At 40.6% G+C, this 18,138-nt stretch overlaps 1 protein-coding gene across 22 annotated transcripts in view; it reads left to right on the top strand.

Moving 5' to 3' along the window:
- Positions 1-18,138, top strand: part of MACF1 (microtubule actin crosslinking factor 1) — a 340,946-nt gene that overhangs the window by 234,499 nt on the left and 88,309 nt on the right. For 20 of the 22 annotated variants that reach the window (XM_070786801.1, XM_070786798.1, XM_070786806.1 and 17 more), the window contains 11 exons: positions 248-424; positions 680-803; positions 1,657-1,865; positions 2,245-2,562; positions 6,706-6,872; positions 8,140-8,296; positions 10,133-10,250; positions 13,343-13,405; positions 14,059-14,300; positions 15,109-15,238; positions 16,072-16,271. In XM_070786801.1, the coding sequence (XP_070642902.1) occupies positions 248-424; positions 680-803; positions 1,657-1,865; positions 2,245-2,562; positions 6,706-6,872; positions 8,140-8,296; positions 10,133-10,250; positions 13,343-13,405; positions 14,059-14,300; positions 15,109-15,238; positions 16,072-16,271 (1,905 nt within the window). The remainder of the gene's footprint in view (positions 1-247; positions 425-679; positions 804-1,656; positions 1,866-2,244; positions 2,563-6,705; positions 6,873-8,139; positions 8,297-10,132; positions 10,251-13,342; positions 13,406-14,058; positions 14,301-15,108; positions 15,239-16,071; positions 16,272-18,138) is intronic. The other 2 variants (XM_070786788.1, XM_070786807.1) reach the window with 1 other exon arrangement.

Here is an 18,138-nt window from a genome sequence, read left to right as displayed (position 1 = left end):
GCCTGTCATACAACTCACTGTGTCTTCCCCGGTATATAGTAAAGTTGGGGTGGATAGTATGGGTCAAACAATCAGGACCCACTTGTAGAAAATGGTTGCTCCCGTCTACCTGGGAGGCTCACCTGTCCTTACCTGCAGTCACAGTCAGGTCCCTGGAGCACAGGCAGGCCTCTTTGGACTTGCCTGGGAGGCTGCTGCCCCTGGCCTGACCTGCTTTGGTCTGCTTTCCCTTCTTTCTCTGGCACAGTGTACACGCCTGGGCACTCACCTGAACATGCTGCTAGGCCAGTATCAGCAGTTTCAGAGCAGCGCTGACAGCCTGCAGGCCTGGATGAAAGCTTGCGAGGCCAGTGTGAAGAAGCTCCTCTCAGACACGGTTGCCTCTGACCCGGGGGTCCTGCAACAGCAGTTTGCAACCACAAAGGTGAGCCAGGGCACGGGCTCTTGTTCCCCACAGCTCAGAGCACCCCCAAAGCAAAGCAAGTGCTTGCAGAGGTGAAAGGCAGGGGTCGGGATGCCTTGGACAATATCTGATTCCTGAACACTATATTCTGACATCTGTGGCTGTGGATAAACAGAATTATTCTACATAGCTGCCCAGTAGCTCTTGATCCCTAGAAACCAGCTTTGATTACTTCACTCTAATGGTTTTCTTTTGTCCTTTTTCATGGACAAGCAGCAGTTGCAGGAGGAATTGGCTGAGCACCAAGTACCTGTAGAAAAACTCCAAAAAGTAGCTCATGACCTCATGGAAATTGAAGGGGAGCCAGCCCCCGACCGCAAGCATGTTCAAGAAACTACAGGTATGAAATGGCCAGAGCGCTCCCCTACCACCAAGGGTTCCCCTCTGTTCTGTGGTATCTCACACCGTTGTGTACAAGCATCTGTGCTGCTGGTGAGGAGCTGCGGATCCAAGCACAAAGAGCTAACCCTCTAATGAACTTGAATCTCACACCATAGGAGGCCTTCGTGGCCTGGCTTCACCCCTTTTTCCGCAGACACTCGCCTTCCTACCACACCCGACTTCCTTCCTTTCCCAAATGAGCTAGTCATTTCCTCGTTGCTTTCCTCCTGAAGTTTGTCCTGTTTCTCAGCTGCTAACATTTATCACGGAGAAGGCGATGGCACCCCACTCCAGTACTCTTGCCTGGAAAATCCCGTGGACGGGTGCTTACTGTGCATGATGAAATCTTGCTCCTGCTTCTAGATGTAACCAGGAAGTTTCTTCCTTGGTAAACTCCTGTCACCACCCCGACCCCCACCCCCAAGAAGTAAAAGATAAATAACTTTTCCTTCTGGCTTCTCTAGTACAGTACTCCTAGTACCAATATAGCACTTGTGATTTTATTTTTATGGTTAATTGATATGCCTTCCACTACCTACACTCTCTTTTAGAGTTTTAAGGTTTGTGGAAGGCAGGGACTTTATCATAATAATCTTTAGTCCTCAGCACTGAGCACAATTTTTGGCACTTAGTAGGTGCTAAATATACAATGCTTATTGAGTTTGGTTCAAATAGTGATGTATTTCAGCTTATTCTGTTTGCCTTGATGTCCATTGTTATAATAACTAACATGTACAATTTAAATACATTTTTTAAAAAGTGCAACAGAAAAGTTGTCTCCACTTTTTCTTGTCATGGCCTTGATTTTCCAGATTCCATACTCAGCCATTTCCAACACCTCTCCAGCAGCCTGGCGGAGCGCTCTGCTCTGCTGCAGAAGGCAATTGCCCAGTCTCAGAGTGTCCAGGAAAGCCTGGACAGCTTGTTGCAGTCCATCAGAGAAGTGGAAAATAACCTGGAAGAGGAGCAGGTGGTGTCGCTGTCATCAGGAGTCGTCCAGGAGGCCCTGGCCACTAACATGGTGAGACTCATGCCCCAGGAGTCAGCAGAGAGGGTATATTTGCCACCTACCATAGTGGCATCGTTTTGGAAAAGTATCAGGAAAAGAATGTATTTCCATGAGTATTCTAATAGACTTAGAGATGATGGCTAATCAATGCAAAGGTATGTCCGCTCAATTTCCAAACCATTGGTAAACTTGAGGGAGAGTGGTAATAGCAAAGTCATCGGTGGCCTGGGGTGGAGAAGAAAGGGTATCGATGATGTTCTGAAGGTTCAGTTGCAGTCCTTCAAGCCTATTTGAGGAGGTGAGCATGTGGTTACTAGAAGTTTATTAGTCTGTGGCTCAGATGTCCCAGAATAAGTGAGCCAGGAGCTGACAGATATGCTCTTGATGACAGAAATTGAAGCAGGACATTGCTCGGCAGAAGAGCAGCTTGGAGGCCACCCGTGATATGGTGACCCAATTCATGGAGACAGCAGACAGCACCACGGCCGCTGTGCTGCAGGGCAAACTGGCTGAGGTGAGCCAGCGCTTCGAACAGCTCTGTCTACAGCAGCAAGAAAAGGAGAGCTCCCTAAAGAAGCTTCTGCCCCAGGCAGAGATGTTTGAACATCTCTCTGAGAAGCTGCAGCAATTCATGGAAAACAAAAGTCGGCTGCTGGCCTCTGGGAATCAGCCAGATCAGGATATTGCACATTTCTTCCAACAGATTCAGGTGAGACTTTATCTGCCAGATTGGTGGAATAAAGGGGAAGGAAGGGCAAGGAAAAACAAATGTTTACTAAGCACATGTTAGTCAGTATACTGGAAACTTGACCTGTACTGTCTAAAAGAATTCTCACAGCTATCCTGTAAACTTCATATTGTTTGTTCAGTTTTAAAAAACACAGCCTAGCTTTATTTTTCACTCATAGCATGTGTTCAGCCCAGATCAGCAGGGATACTTAGCTCACCATAATCATTCAGTCTTTCAAGTTGATGGAAACTTCATCCTGACATATGTTTTCATGATTACTACTGCAAGGGGAAGATCAGATCAGATCAGTCGCTCAGTCGTGTCCAACTCTTTGTGACCCCATGAATCGCAGCACGCCAGGCCTCCCTGTCCATCACCATCTCCCGGAGTTCACTGAGACTCACGTCCATCGAGTCGGTGATGCCATCCAGCCATCTCATCCTCTGTCATCCCCTTCTCCTCCTGCCCCCAATCCCTCCCAGCATCAGAGTCTTTTCCAATGAGTCAACTCTTCGAATGAGGTGGCCAAAGTACTGGAGTTTCAGAGCACATACCATATCCATTTACATTTTATTAGTCAAAGCAAGTTTCACACGATCATACCTGACTTTCAAAGTGGGTAGAGAAGTGTAATCCTACCATACAGCTAGTAGGCAGAGCTGAAAATACTACCTTCCACAGATACAGATGTGTATCTAGGAGTAGAATTGCTGGATCACAGTATATGCCTGCACTTAATTTGATCAAGTAGTGGCTAACTTGAGCTCCAGAATGGCTGCAGCTGCCCACCTACCACCTGTACTACCTTAGCGTTGCCATATGTCCGCATCACTACCTTGGGTTTATCCAGCTATGTAACCTTTTCCATACTGTACTGTGAACTCATTGTTTTGTTTGGTTTGCTCTCCTCACTTTTTGCTTTTTGTTTTGAAAATTTTTCAATTTCTAGAAAAGTAAAAGGAATAGTACAATAAACACTTGCATACTTTTCATCTCGATCTACCAATTGCTGTTTTCTTTCTCTTTATAAATGTATAAAAGAGTGTCACTATGGGGTCCCATACTCATTATCATTATTGTTCTTTTTTATATTCAAGCAATTTCCCATTTTTGGTCAATGAGAGCCCCTTTAGGCTGTCTCCTGGTATCTTTCTGACATGTCCCCACCAGTATATTAGTACTGTCTTACTTTCTGGCACAGTGTGTATGGTCACCTTGTAATTTCCCTGTCCCATACCTGAAATCACCTATTTCTCCAAGGAAGCCTGTTTTTACTGGAGAATTATATTTAGACATCAAAATCCAGATACTGCATGAGCCACCAGGATGCCAATGCTTCTAGGTCCTTTCAGTGGGTAGGATTAGGAAATCTTTCTCTCTCTCTCTCTTTTTTTGTGATCTATTTTTATTTTATTTTTAATTTTTTAATTGAAATATAGTTGATTTACAACGTTGTGCCAGTCTCGGCTACACAGCAGAGAGACTTGGTTATAGACGTTCTCTTTTTAATATCTATTACGGCTTATCACAGGATATGGAATCTAGTTCCCTGCGCTGTACAGTGGGGCCTTGTTGCCTGTCCATTCTACATGTGATAATTTGCATCTGCTAATCCCAGGCTCCCAGGCCTTCCCTCCCCCACCCCACGTCCCCTTGGCAACCACAAGTCTGTGCTCTGTGTCTGTGAGTCTTTTCTGTTTTGTAGGTAAGTTCATTTGTGCCGTACTTTCTCACAGTTGTCTTTTGTCTTTCCTTAGGATGTTTTTTGCTCATGTAAAATTTTTTGTTAAATTTTTACACAGTAGATTTTATCCGTTTTTTTTAATTGAAATAATATAGTTGACATACAGTATTATGTTAGTTTCAAGTGTTCAACATAGTGGCTCAACATTTCAATACAGTATGAAATGATTACCATGATAGGGCTAGTAAACATCTGTCCCCGCTCAGAGTTATTGCAGTGTCATCGACCATATTCCTTATGCTATATGTTATATCCCTGTGATTTAAATTTATTTTATTACTAGAAGTTTACGCCTCTTAATTCTCTTCACCTGTTTCTGCCATTCTCCCACCCTTCTTCCCTCTAACAACCACCTGTTTGTATTTATGAATCTGTTTTCATTTTTGTTTGTTCCCTTGTTTTGTTTTTGAGATTTCACATATAAATGAGATCAACAGTATTTGTCTTTCTCCATCCGCTTTATTTCCTTTAGCATCATACACTCTAGAGATATCCATGTTGTCACAAGTGGCAAGATTTCATGCTTTGTGGCTGAGTAACATTCCTCTGAGTGTGTGTGTGTGTGTGTATCACATCTTCTTTATCCGTGTATATTCTGGGCTTTCTGTAGTGTTCCGTTGATGTATATGTCTTTGTGTGTGTGTGCGCCAGTGCCATAGTGTTTTGATGACTTTGTAGTATAGTTGTAGTAACTTTATAGGATAGTTTGAGACTAGAGGTATCACTCTTTCATTGAAGATGTATTTTTAGTCATAGTTTGAAAGCCTTTTGCCATATTCAGGTTATGATGAACTGTACCTCCATGGTTTCTTTTTTTCTCCTCTCTTTTTAAAATTCTAATACTTTAACAATTCAAGTTTATTCTGAAATATATATGAAGTATGAATTCAAGTTTATGTTTTCCCAAATTTCTATCTAGTTGTTCCCCATGTCATTTATTTGAAAAATCTGTATTTACCCCAGTAATTTGAGAATCTGTCTTTATCATATACAAAATGTCATATGTATTTCACTGGTCTTTCTGTTAACATTCTAGAGGATTTATGGTATGTTTTACTATCTGGTAAGGCTGATCTCCCCCATGTTTTTCTTTTTTAGGATTTTTCATAGCTATAATTGTACGTTTATTTTTCCATGTGAACACTTGGATCAACTTTATCAGTCTTAGAGGAAAATGTCGGTCACATTTTATTCGGGTCACATTACTTCACTTATTCACAGCATGTGTGTGCATACGTACACACATACACATACACATGTCTTTACGGACATTTTTCCATTTTTACAGGTCGGCTTTCATGTCATTCAGACATGTTTTAAAGTTTTATTTGTAAAGGTTCTGTACATTTCTTATTAGTTGATTCCTAAAATTGTACCTTTTATGCTGCTATTGTGTTATTCTTGATTTTAATATGTTGAGTTTATATTCTTCTCCCTTCTTGGATTACTTCACTTTTCACTCTGGTTATATTGTTGATTCTCTGAGATTTTACAAATATACTTTCATGTAATCTGCAAATATAGTTTTATCTCCTCTTTTCAAATGATTATGCCACAAAATGTGTTTTCTTACCCAATTGCATTGGCCAATATCTTCAATACAGTGTTAAATAACAGTAAAGAGTTTATTTACCTGTTTTAAAGAATAGACAGACTATGAAAGCTTAGAGAAGTTTAATAGCTTAAGATCATAGACTAGTAAGCGACACAGCCATGATTGAATTTCACATCTTTTCTACACCAGACACTTATATTCTTTTTATTCTGTCATGCTGCCTCTGGATTCTTCAAAGATTTGTTTAAAGGAGACGAGGCTTCTCTCTGATTTCCAGCCGCTCTCAAGTGGATTGGAGAAATCCTACATATTTTATGTTTTGATCTAGCAGTCAACACAGTGAAATGCTCAATTCTTGTTCCCTCTTTTTCTTTTCTTCAATGTTTTTATTTTTGACTGTCCTAGGGCTTCACTGCGGCGTGTGGGCTTTCTCTAGTGGCAGCAAGTGAGGGCTACTCTCTAGTTGCGGTGCATGGGTTTCTCACTGTGCCGTCTTCTCTTGTTGAGAGCATGGGCCCTAGGGTGCACGGGCTCAGTAGTTGCAATTGTCAAGGGCTCTAGAGCACAGGCTCAGTAGTTGTGGCACATGGGCTTAGTTGCCCTTGGGCATGTGGAATCTTCCCAAATCAGGGATCAAACCCATGCCTCCTGCATTGGCAAGTGATTCCCAGCCACTGGACCACCAGGGAAGTCCTTGTTCCCTCTTTTTCTACAGATTAGAGAGAATGTATCCCAGCTTTAATCTAGATACCTTTCATTCTTTTAGAGTCTTAAGTATTTATAAAGATCAGAGGACTGAATACAGTTCCTGTTTGCTTGACAGGAGCTCAATTTGGAAATGGAAGACCAACAGGAGAATCTGGATACTCTTGAGCACCTAGTCACTGACCTGAGCTCCTGTGGCTTTGCTCTGGACCTGTCCCAGCACCAACACAGGGTGCAGAACCTCAAAAAGGACTTCTCGGAGCTACAGAAGACAATTAAAGAAAGGTGAGTTTTCATATGTGTGTCAGTGTCATGGAGCTAATTTGTTCTTGCTGTTGAATGAAATGACTTCTCCTTTACCAGCAAAGATAGCATCAAAATTCTGATACTGAGCTGTAAAGGATTGGAAAATGCCTCTTTGAGACAAAGCTACTCAGTCTACGTAATACTTAGTGGTCTTTCTGTTAGTAAATAGTGAATTCGTTCTCAGTAATGGGGCTCACTTCCCCCTCTGTACAAGGGAAAGCCCAAGTCACATGGACCAAACAGAACAAATCTGAGACAGCAACAAGGATTGTGGTAGGATTAGAAATAATGAGAAAAAATGGAAGAGCGTTCACAGACGTAGTTAGAGGTTATTTGGCACTCACATTGCTGGTTTTGACCACATTTCAGTTGCTATGATGGAGGAGTTTCTGGATTCTTCTTTGAAGGCAAACATGGGAATGTGTGACAGAGATGGCTGATTTCAGGTTATTGGCTCACTATTGAAAAGCTCTAATTCCCTCCTCAGAAAGCCTCATGTGGGTTTAAAAGTTTGATAAGGCTTTTCTTGGTTTAGCTATAAATATCTCGATTTGGCCAAGGACTGCCTTAGTGACTAGAGGAAAGCAGTTGCTCAAATCACCACTGTGAGCAGCAGGTTATTTAGTGCAGGCGAAGGGGATAGGACACAGGCCAAGCAGGTTTTGTCTTTCTTTCCCTCTGCGGAGGGCCTTTAGCTGTATGAAGAACCAGGATCTCTGGTCTGAAGTCTAACAGATGTGACCATTTCCAAAACTTAATTTCAAAATTGAATTCTTTCTCCTTGATTTATTTGACTCATGGGTGTGCTTAGCCTAACTTCTCTGAGCCTTTGTTTTGGCAACTTCCTTGCTAAAGGAATTAGCATGTGAATTGGGCCTTAAAAGAGTCAAAGACCTAAAAAGTAGCAGAGCTGGACTTGAGATCCAAAGCCTGCATTCTTTCCATTGTATCACAGTACCTAAATAGCAGGCTGCCTTTAGTTTTTCTCACTTTCACTTTAGCCTCGAGTAAGATTGAAGACTCCTTTCCCCAGAAATGTCCAAACAAGGGCAACGGATTCCTCAGTTTGATGCTCTCCTACATAATATGTGGTTGTTTAGCCAGAGCTGCCATGGAAAAGATTATGAGATGGGAAGGCCCTGTTAGGAAATTGATGCCTAGAGTCCTAGAATGAACCTAGTTTTAGTTCAAGTTGACTTCTTTACAAAGCTTCGTCTGGCAAGTAACAAAATGTCTCCCTTGACAGAGAGGAAGATGCGTCATCTTGCCAGGAGCAATTAGATGAATTCCGGAAGCTGGTTAGGATTTTCCAGAAATGGCTGAAGGAAACTGAAGGGAATATTCCACCTGCAGAGACTTTCATGAGTACTAAAGAGCTGGAAAAGCAGATTGAACACCTGAAGGTAGGTGAACAAAATGATCTCCAGGAGTCGGGCTAGGCAGCAGTTTGGAAGCTTATATGTACTCATTTCAATCTGTGGTGGGGGAGTGGTGTGAGAAACCGAAGTTATCCATCTGTATCAGAACAGCAGTGCCTCCATGCTCTTCATGTGAGTTCTGCCTACCCCTGTCCAAGCACTGAGTACCAAAACATTCCTATTAAAAAAAAAAAATCTGGGAATGATATCTATAAAGTTTCAGCTCTTTAGGGGGATGACTGTCATGCTGTGGTAAGTCATAGGAAAGATGGTCATCAGAGTCCAGTCTTGAGAAGCTTACACTCTCATCGTGTGTTTGAGAATTAGACAGTTATATGGGAGCAAGTGACCAGACATGTCATCACAAAATTGAGAGAATTTCTCCATAACTAATTAAGGGAAAGTTAGAGTCAGTTGGTGGGAAGATACCGACAAGGGTAATATCCACCTTTCTCCCATCTGCTGCAAAATCTCTTCTCTGCTATCTTGATTCACTGTCATCAGCTCTATTTGCACCTCTGATATGTTTCTTATTTGTATTGAAACCAGCCTCCACCTAACTCTCATGCATTTGTCCTTATTTTCTTAGTAAAACAGGATTTATCCTGAATAGATGAAAGAGAAGAGTTTGATTGTTTTCACAGAGAGGGTGCTAGGAGCATTTGCTGTGGAGAGTTCCCTAGGACAGAGGTTCCCTGATTTCTTGGTTCATGGTGCCCTTTATGTTTCAAGACGTTTTTCATGGCACCTGAAGGCCAGAAAAAACAAAACCTAAAAAACCTCACTTGCTAAGTGGTCAGAACCAAACAGCTTAACAGTAGTTGTTCACATGGTGTCCAACAGATGTCACTGTTTTTCCCTCAAAAATTTAAAATATCCTATGAGTCAGTGCACAGTTTGAGAACTGTGGCTCTTTGGAATCAAGAGTGACTAATTAAAGAACTGACAAGGTTAAGTTTGAAGTTCGGCGCATGAGCTTGCCAGATGTTCATGGCTCTGTGTCTTTCTCTGCTGCTGCTCTGCAGCTGTAAGTCAAAAGCAAACTATGTAGGAATTCCGTGCGGAGGAAGGGGTTGAAGCCTAGGATCGTGTCCTTTCTGGGAAAGGAGTAAAATTCTACTTCTATAGCAGGCAGTTCACAGCTTAGAGACTACATTACCAGACACTTTTGTCTTAGAGCAGATATTGTTTCGTAATGGCTTTCTGTGATGGTTAGAGCTCTGACTTCAAACCCAATATAAAGTTCCCCTGAAAATGCAAAGTGTAGTCTATGATTCTGGGTATTTCTCTACATCTCAGTATCTAGCACCTCATCTTACCTTCCAACAGCATTTCCTTTCTGTTCTTTACATGCATAGCGTTCCCTTTGTCCACCTGGCAAACTCTTTATCTTAATGCCAAGCTTTCCTCCTTTCAGGCAGTTAGATGTGTCTCTTTTTGTGTGCTTAGAGTCTAGTGGCTCTCCATATTTCTGTAACATCACTTATCGCATTATAATTGATAATCTGAGCTGTTGGTTTAGGAACTGTGTCATAATCCTATTTTGTATCCCCAGCGTTTGGCATGATGCCTGGTGTATAATAAATGCTCAAAAACAAAATTTATTTTGCTTGATAAATGAATGAATGAATGAGAAGGTCTTGAGTCTTCCAGGATATCATTCTCCTTGGCTGGCTAAATCAAGTTCTTGAAATGACTGAAAAAGTGAAAATGGTTACTTAATGCTTATCAAAACTTTGGGGAGTTTATGTAGAACAGGTGTCCATAATTATGAGGAAAACCCTCCAAGTATTACATTCTGCTATTTTGTTCTTTAAACAGGATCTCCTAGATGACTGGACAAGTAAGGGGACTTTGGTAGAGGAAATCAATTGTAAAGGTACTTCTTTAGAAAATCTCATCATGGAGATCACAGCACCTGATTCTCAAGCCAAGACCGGTGAGTGCAGGCTCTTGAAAAAGTATTGAATAAACGTCATTCTTTCCTTTGGCCTTTGATGATGACCCCTTGTTTAATGAAAGTTAGAATCAAGGTTGGATATGAGAACAAAGGAGGCTTCACAAAGGAGGCAGTCTTCCCCTCAACCTGATCTGTTTTCCCTTTGCTTTGTAACATTGCTCCATTCTACAGAATCTCTTCCCATGATGGGAGAAAGTAAAGGGACTAGTTGGCCCACATAGAACTGACAAATGAACATGGAAGGATTAAAATAGGATTTTCCATCTTGAGGAATTTCCCTCTTCTAAATATGTGAATAGCGTGGCTATTGATTAACTTTAAATTGGAATCAGCAGTATAAGCATAACTTGGGAGAGGCTAGGTTTTTAGGAATCAGCATTGATACACCAGAAACTGGCACACTTATTGGAAGTACATACAAAGAGTGTGCCCAGATGTATGAATAGTCTCTGCCTACAAATTAAGTCTTTCAGACAAATGCATCCTGAGCTCACAGTCACTTGCTGGTTGTTAACTGGGATCTCCTAGATTTTATTACCAGACTGTGTTAATGCACTCCCATAGTCCCTTAAATAGTAAGAGCGAAGTTTGCTTTCTTTTTTCCCCCTGAGAATGGCTAGGTTCCTTTTGTATCCTGAAGTTTTAAAGATGTCTTGGAATAACCTAGAAGTGATAGCATTTCAGAGAATTGGTGACTTTTATTTTCTAACACTTAAACTTCTAAGTTCAGTGACTTTTGTGACATCACCCAGCAAACTTTTTCTATAAAGGACTGTAAATATTTTAGGCTTGTGGGCCATATGGTCTCTGTCACACTACATGTCTTTGCCATTGTAGCACAAAAGCAGGCATAAACAATATATAAATGAATGGGTGTGGCTATGTTCTAGTAAAACTTTGTATACAGAAACAGGTGGAGGGACAGATTTGCTGGTGAACTAATGCTTTCTGACTCCTGAAATGGATCAGTGACTGTTCAAACTCTTTTACTTGCATCTATTTAAAAATTAAATCTCCTATAGAACTATACTCTATAAAACAAAAATATTTTGGTGGCATAAATTTCCCTTATAAGTGAATTTATAGCATTTATATATTATGAGATCCATCAATTCATCAATGAGTAGTGAGGTTGTCTTAGTAAATATAGAGATTTGAAGGAAAGAAAAGAATGTTTGAATGACTGCTTCATTATTTGATTATTTCTCCTTTTATTTCTTGGTTGCGCTGTATCAAAAAAATACACTTCACACAGATAAATAGCTGCAAATGATGGCAAAAGTTTTTAAAAGTTCACTTTACTATATGAAGTGTTGAGTTCTGTTATTATACAGTTCTACCTGATGAGAGCCTGCTTTGAGCCTTTTTATCATTTTATGTAATACACATGTGCTATAGATGTTTTCCTTTGTATATGAGTGGATATGTGTCAGATTGAATATTTTAAAGAGTTAGAGAAGAACTACAATTTTTCCCATCAGTGACCCTCAGAAAGGAGTTAAATGTATGCACAGAGGTGCAGGAGCTCCTTTATTCTCCCCAAAAAGCAGCATAATTGACTGTATCTACTGGGTTAATGTGGTGTTCACCATGATAGAACGTGCATGTTTTACTGCCATTTCTAAGTACTTGGAAATATATGCTGAATCTTAAAGGTAAACCAAACATTTACAGAGTCCCTAAGGCTCCTTTTTAGTTATTTTGAAAACCAGTGTGAAGATCACTACCCTGAGTACTTTTTTTTTTTTTTTTCCTAATTTTATTTTATTTTTAAACTTTACATAATTGTATTAGTTTTGCCAAATATCAAAATGAATCCGCCACAGGTATACATGTGTTCCCCATCCTGAACTACCCTGAGTACTTTTAAAGTTCTCTTCCATCTTTGAAAACGCGTGAATGTTCTGGTTCCTTACGTTTGTGAGCTCTTTTGGCTTCATAAAGTGCTTTCACATCCACTGCCTCACTACCTCTCACCTGTAACCCCATGAAAGCTGACAAGATTATCTTCATATCCCAGAGAAGATACTGAAGTCTGTCCACAGATTAAGGCTCACGTACTGAGTTAGTGACAGTCTTGTCTAGACTGTCTTCTTCAAATTACTAGTCCAGTTTCTTTTTAGCCCTCACCACACTGGAGTGGAATCTGATCTTTGTGTTTGATCTATTTTTTAATTGAAAATACAATAATTTTAACATTTAAAAATTTTGCAATCACTGTTTTCTAATATAACCTCACACATAACTTTTTCCACAGTGAAATTAGTACATGTGAGAGTCTTAGTCAGCTCTTGGAATGTTACATTATGTCATGACTGTTCTTCACATTTCTTTATAATCTTTGTAATTGCATGATCTGGTTTTTACTTATTTGGGATACTCCTGAAATGTAAGGAATCAACTTGGAGAGAATATAGGTCAAATTGTGGTAATTAGAAACAGAACCAGCGACCCTAAACAGAATTTATGGGAATGTTTATGAGCCAGATTTATTGGCACTTAGAATTTCTGTTTTCTGGTGGGGGAAGGGGAGCAGAAAGTCATGGGAAAAAAAAAAAAAGACAGGGAATCTTTTGAAACAATATAAGAAGGGCTTGCTTTTATGTCTTTACTAAAAGAATGCTGCTTTTTATGTCCTTAATTGTACTTACTGTTTATTTTTATTATGGTGAACAACATTGATGTTAAAGTCGAACCTTTTTGGCTATATTATAAATCCTCATTCCAAAGTATGTCAGATATTAGTCTCAAGACTTAGTCACTCTGCTAATACTTGCTTCACAAAATTAGGGCAGAGTCCAAAGAATTCAAATTGGAGATTTAAGAAGGGAATCTGGATTTCCTCTAGAAAGGATTAGTAATCCTTACTGCTAAGGAGCTGAATCACCCCTAGTGACACTGTTGCCTGGCAGCTAAAATGATTTGTCTCTTTCCATGAGTATGTTGTCTTGTGCTGTGTTAACTTCCTGATGCCTGAGCTTACAGTGAGTGCCAAAGAATAAACTCGGTGCCTGTATGTATTCCTAACACGTTTTGTCTCGCCCTGTTTGTCTCTCTGTCCTTCTGCTCAGGTTCCATACTGCCCTCTGTAGGAAGCTCTGTAGGCAGTGTAAACGGATACCACACCTGCAAAGGTGAGAATGCCATTTCAACAGTGCCTCTTTGTTGGGTGTGTTAGGACAGTGTTTGTGTTTGCATCTGTGTGTGTTTCCATATGTGTGGAAAGACTGCTGCTAGGATGGGTTGTAAGCGTGAGAATCTGGGGAGAAGTAGCCGTGATGCCTCTTTGTTGCTAGCTAAAGGCTAAACCGATTGGCAGCCAGCGAAATAAAGGTACAAGCAAATAAACTGGACCACTAGATAAGACCAATAGGGAAAGCCTTGGAAGAAAATGTATGCAAATCTTTGAATTATAAAGAAGTTACACTAGAGGCGGTCTAATCTAGCCCTGAGACTCCCCACCAAGCTTTCTTTGTAGTTTAAAGAAGTAGAAGAATGCCTCAGATCCTTCACTTTCTTTACTTTCGCTGCTCCTGTGTTTACTTAGTATTTTATTATTTTATTTATACATGTGAGTATGTCATGCCAGAATCAGAAAGCAGGTTAGCGAGAGCTCTTTTGCCTTTTGTTTGTAAACAGGAACTTTTATGTGATTTAGCAGGAAGATAATCTCTAGTTCACTAGAAAAAGTGGGAGAGATACTTAATCCTGATGAATAATTTAGTGAGGAACCAGTGGGGATACTTGAGAGCTATTCCCAGTCTGATTTCTGTTTCTGTGATGCTAGATCTGACGGAAATCCAGTGTGACATGTCAGATATAAACTTGAAATATGAGAAACTTGGGGGCGTGCTTCGGGAACGGCAGGAAAGCCTTCAGGCTGTCCTGAGCAGAATGCAAGAAGTTCAGAAGGAGGCAAGTTCGGTGCTGCAGTGGCTGGAATCAAAAGAGGAAGTCCTGAAAGGCATGGACACCTCTTCATCTCCAACCAAGACAGAGACAGTGAGAGCCCAGGCTGAGTCTAACAAGGTACTGTGTTCACAATAGCTGCATCTCAATACTAAGAGGAAAAGGCTGTTGTACTAGTGTTCCTGCCTGAGCCCAGGGGCCTGAGAAGGAGACATGGCCAACCACCCAGTCATGATGAGCAGAGTGTTTGATTTTCAAATGCCTAAATTCTCCCAGAGAATTTTCTTGCCTATGAAATTAGAAATTGTTACAAATCAGATTGAGAAACAAAACCAGATCTGTTTGCAGAAGGAGAATAAGGACAATAGCCCTCCTCAGAAGCATCAGTTCAGAAAATGGGATCTCATTTTCTATGTGATGGTATAGCCAAAACATCCCATCAAAGCACAATTTAGAGGGATCTAAACTGCCATGATTGCAGTTCATTCTTAAGATTGACATGTAGGACTATAGAAAATGGTGGAAGAAATAAGACCATGTAAAAAATTCGGTAAACAACTTTCTCCCCAAATTTGAATATTCCCTTTGAGCCTAGCATATCAACTTTTACATCGGCATAAGCATCACTGTTACCATCATCATGGTCAGGATCAATTCCTGACACTTTTAGTTTATAGGGATTAGTTATTTTCTTATAGTTACTAATGTATGTTACATAAAAGGAATTCCGATCTTGCCATCTGGCTTTTCCTTTTAAGTAAAAATTCAAGCAGAAAGGTTAGGTATCTTAAAGTCATGAAACAAGTCATGGAGAGAATCAGAAGTTGAGCCTGTAATTGCTGCCCCATCTTTCCATCATTTCCTCTACACTCCAAGCTTTGTTTCCTGTCCAGAAATCTCATGGTGTGTGTAATGGTCTTTCTCCTAGGCCTTCCTGGCTGAATTGGAACAGAATTCTCCAAAAGTCCAAAATGTAAAGGAAGCTCTGGCTGGATTACTGATAACATATCCCAACTCACAAGAAGCAGAAAACTGGAAGAAAATGCAAGAGGAGCTCAGTATGTTATCACAGGGGTGTTACAAATTCACTAAATTGCTTGTCCTCAAACAAATATAGGCTTTCAGAATATCCAGTAAACAAGAATTATTTTTTGTTAATTGTCATAAGCCAGTAAGAAGGGCAGGTAGGGTTAGAGAATGAACCTGATCATGGAAAAAATTCAGAGATTCCACTCAAGGTGTCAGAAGTTTGGCTTCTTTGGGCAAGTCAAACTGACAGTCTTTCTGTGACAAAGAGAGCATTGATGATAAAAATTAAAAACAGGAAATAACCTAAACATTCAATGAAAGAGTTAGATAAATTATGCTATACTCGTGGAGAAGAAAATGGCAACCCACTCCAGTATTCTTGCCTGGAAAATCCCATGGACAGAGGAGCCTGATGGGCTACAGTCCATCGGGGTCACAAAGAGCTGGACATGACTGAGCTGCTAACACACACGCACACATGCTATACTCATACTATGGAACTATAAATGATGTAGGTGAATGTGTACTGGTATGAAAAAATTTCTGGCATGAAAAATGTCCTGTTCTTAATTAGTAAGTTTAAAAACAGCTTATAAAATAATATATATGTTGCATAAGGTATTTTACATGTATTGTGTACGTATGTACTTCTCTGAAGTTTTATCCCATGGGTAGTTTCATATAACCACCACCATAGTCATGAATCAAAACTGTTTGTGACTTTAGTTAAAATTAAATGCAGGTTATTTTTAACTTAAAAAAATTAAATAATGCTCCAGGGGTCATTTCCTGTAGAATATTAGGGACCAGGCTAGTGGCTGATGAGGATAAAGGAATCCATTCTCTCATTTCCTCTCTACAGATTCCCGATGGGAAAGGGCCACCGAGGTGACAATGGCTCGGCAAAGGCAGCTGGAGGAATCTGCAAGTCATCTGGCCTGCTTCCAGGCTGCAGAATCCCAGCTCCGGCCCTGGCTGATGGAGAAAGAGCTGATGATGGGGGTGCTGGGCCCCCTGTCTATTGACCCCAACATGCTGAATGCACAAAAGCAACAGGTCCAGGTGAGCAGTTCCTGACAGCTTTCGAGCCAAGAACTCAGAGGCACACGAACCTGGGTTTGAATGCTGCTCTCAACAGATAGATTCACATGACCCTGGACAAGTCATTTAACCTCTCGGAGTCTCTACTTCCTCACTTTAAATGAGATGCTTGTATGGTCTTTATCATGGTGCCTATCAAATAGCAAATGTTCAATAACTGTATTTTTGATATTGTTGACCGAGGCAGTAAGATGAGCAGATGGTAGAATGGGCACTTCTGACTAAATGTTAGAATCATATGTTACTTTCAATCCCCAGTGGTAGTGATTCGCATTACTTCGTGCAGGGTTTTATGTCTGCTGGCTTTACTTACAGATTTTCTGCTGATCAGACCTCAGGACCCGAGACCCTGAGGATCTGTGAGCTGTAGGTTGGTCCCCTTATGTCACATCTCACATCTGTGAGATTTAGGTTGGTCCCTTGTGTCATTTCTGATGAAATCCTGCCTAGAACATTTCCTTGTTCTGTATCCTTCCCTAAACTTGTTCTGTATCTTCTGACCACCCACTAAGTCCCCTAAAACTAATTTTTGAAAGAACCCTTTCTCTTAGTCCCTGCTTCCAATTAATTACCAAGTTCGATTTAGTCTACTTACAAATTTTCTAATCCAGTGGTTTTCTAATCCTTTGGTTTCCATTCCAAAAGTAAACATTTTGCTCTCAAAATCCTTTTACCCTCTCAAAAATTATTGAGGATCCCGAAAAGCTTGTGTTCATCTACTGATATCTATACATTTTAACTGTATGAAAACACTGGGGAATTTTTTAAATGTGCATTTATAAATTACTTTTTAAAATTATAGTGATATAACCATAACACTAACATAGATAAACATTTTTGTGAAAAAAGAATATTTTCCAAAATATATAAAATTGCATGAGAATGGCGTTATTTTATATCTTTGCAAATCTCTTTAATGTTGTCTGACTTGGGAATTCTTTAGCGGTCCAGAGGTTAGGACTCGGTGCTCTCACTGCCGAGGGCCCAGATTCAGACTCTAGTCAGGAAACTAAGATCCCGCAAGCTGTGGCCAAATATAAATATAAAAAATAAAAATAAATAAATAACTTTTTAATGTCTCACTTAATAGAATAGTCTCATAGATTTTCATATCTGCCTCTGCATTCAGTCTGTCATGATAGCCGATGTCGTGAGAAAATAAGAATCGTAAAAGGTAGACAACATCTTAGTATTTATAAAAGTAGTTTTTACCTTACTGATGCCATGCAAGGGCTTAGGGACTCCCAGGGGCCCCCAGACCCCAATTTGAGAACCACTGTTCTAAGCCTCTCTTCTCCACTCTATATGCTAGTAGGCTACATCTCGGGCCTCTTCCCGTAACAGCAGCCCCTTAAAGGGCTTCTTGGTCTAGTTTATCCTCCACACAATTATCAAGTTATCCTCTTAAATCATATATCTGAATATACTAAAATGCCTCCATGGCTCTTGGCTGCTTATTGAACAAAGCTCAAATACCTCCAACTATGGTGCATGAGGCTTTGCACAGTCTAGTGCCAGTTTGTCTCACCAGCTCTTCCCCCACACACCCGGGCTTCTTCCCACCCCAGAGTGAGTTCCTCCCTGAGCACGCTGCACTCACAGATCTGGGGGTCTCCGCGCCTCTGCGGTGCCCAGGCCCTCCTCTGACCAGCCTCACTCTCTGTTCCTGGGAGGACTTGTGTGCTGCTCAGTGTTACCTGGAAGCCCTTCTGATTTCCTTCTTCTATGCTTGTCACCCCCTGAGGAATTAACCACCTTTACTTCTTGCTTTCACAATTCCACGTTCATGTCAGCATTTTAGCATTTTAATTTCTGTTACATTCTATTA

This window comes from Bos indicus, chromosome 3 (assembly GCF_029378745.1).
Source record: "Bos indicus isolate NIAB-ARS_2022 breed Sahiwal x Tharparkar chromosome 3, NIAB-ARS_B.indTharparkar_mat_pri_1.0, whole genome shotgun sequence".
NCBI classification, from domain to species: Eukaryota; Metazoa; Chordata; class Mammalia; order Artiodactyla; family Bovidae; genus Bos; species Bos indicus.
The sequence above is the reverse complement of the archived record's forward strand: the minus strand, read 5'-3'. Positions and strand labels throughout refer to the sequence as shown.